Raw genomic sequence first — 1654 nt, 5'->3', positions numbered from 1 at the left:
GGAATGACAATAGTAGCAAACATTCCAGAGGGGGTAAATTAGTTCTAAAACTTTTGATTTGCATTGTTTGTTCCTTTGGCTACTGAAGGCAGGCAGCAAAGTAAGCTTTTTGACTGTGTGCCTTGGAAACCCGTAGTGGCTAGGGTGTGTGCAGCAGCGGTGCAATCTAGTCTGTATTTGTTAAACAATGCTGTAGAGTATGTACAATTTATACCACAGGCGACTTCTGTAATTACCGTGCTTTAAAATGGATTATTTCATTTTCACTTGAAACTGACCTATATATTAACGTATTACAATAATTACATGATTTGTGGTAAAGGAAATGGGTTTTGGCTCTTAGCAGAGACTGCTGGAAGCAAGCTGTACTCTTTCAAGTGCATCCATTGGTTTTAGTTTGTATAGGACGTGAGGTTTTGGCTTTTAGGAGCAATGTTCCGTTAAGCAGGTATCCTGCTCTACTGAAGGTGCTTTTTTCCCCTGTATAGGTGAAAACAAACCCACCTGTGGAGTTGAGAGCATATCCAGGCTCCAGGAGCACATTTTGCCATCCGTAGAGACAGTAATGAGATTGTGCGCATTCTGCGTTCCAACTACATTCACACAATACACAGGATGCTGAAAACACATTAACACTGGAAATCAGAGAGCCATTCTCACATCTTCATGAACAAATTTCTAATGTCTCATATGTTATTTTAAAGAATGATTAAGTACTCACATAATGCCTGGAAAATACAGGACTCGAGATTTTGCCACATAGGAATTGTTTAGGGCTTGTTTGTTTGTTTCTTTTTAAATTTAAATTTTAAAAGTTATGTTATGGAGGTGGAAATATTTTCAGAGTTTCATTTTTCTCATAATAAAACAACCCAGCTGAATAACGCTGTGAAAATACTGAATTATGTGGATGAGATTTCACCTAAAGGGACATGTATCATTCTACTGATGGCTTTTGACACTGAAAATAACCTTCCGAAAGAGGCAGCTTGTCCAAATGGAATCAAAACGAAAACTGTATTCAGAAAACAGCTGCATAAAACTTGAACATTTGGCTTGCATGCTAAATATTTGCAAATGTTCTCCAGTTGAAAAACATGAACAAGTCCATCAGTGTTCTCCAGCACTGGCCAATATACTTTTTAGAATCTGTCATTATAAATGTGGAGTGACTAAATCTAGGGTGTACACCTGGTTCACCGTAGCATGGTCAGTCCGTGGAGGCTGAATTCCACTTAGTATGCACAAATGAAACTTGGCCAATTCCTTTTCCAAGGAACCTCTTAACTTTTTGAGCCTAAAGTGTCATCTGATATCTGATGGTGACATCTGAGGGATGGTTCAAGTTCATCAGTCTCCAGAGTGAAAAATCAGTCAGACTGAACAATAAGATTTAATTTCCTTTGACCACTACAAGTGATACTGTTGAATGAAGGGTAAGGCAGATACACAAATCAAGCAAAGAAAATTTGTATTTCTCTGCCTCTTTTGCTGATGAATAAAAGACACATGTCTTCAGGAAAAAAAAAAACAAAAACTTTTCACTGATACTTCCTGTATTTAAAGAAAATTAGGACCAACTCACAAGAGATCCCTATAGAGCTTCTAAAACAACTCAACATAGGGTTAGAAACCTAGCATTTGCTCCTGCTGA

General features: G+C 37.8%; 1 protein-coding gene across 1 annotated transcript in view; it reads right to left on the bottom strand.

Annotated features, from left to right (window-relative positions):
* Window positions 1–1654, bottom strand: part of LOC104522541 (cytoplasmic dynein 1 intermediate chain 1) — a gene marked incomplete at both ends in the record, with an annotated part of 48600 nt that overhangs the window by 5411 nt on the left and 41535 nt on the right. The window contains one exon of the mRNA XM_010164867.1: window positions 505–618. Coding sequence (XP_010163169.1) covers window positions 505–618 — 114 coding nt within the window. The remainder of the gene's footprint in view (window positions 1–504; window positions 619–1654) is intronic.

Source organism: Antrostomus carolinensis, unplaced genomic scaffold (genome assembly GCF_000700745.2).
Source record: "Antrostomus carolinensis isolate BGI_N321 unplaced genomic scaffold, ASM70074v2 scaffold5873, whole genome shotgun sequence".
Taxonomy (NCBI): Eukaryota; Metazoa; Chordata; class Aves; order Caprimulgiformes; family Caprimulgidae; genus Antrostomus; species Antrostomus carolinensis.
This window is presented reverse-complemented; position numbering and strand designations above follow the sequence as displayed.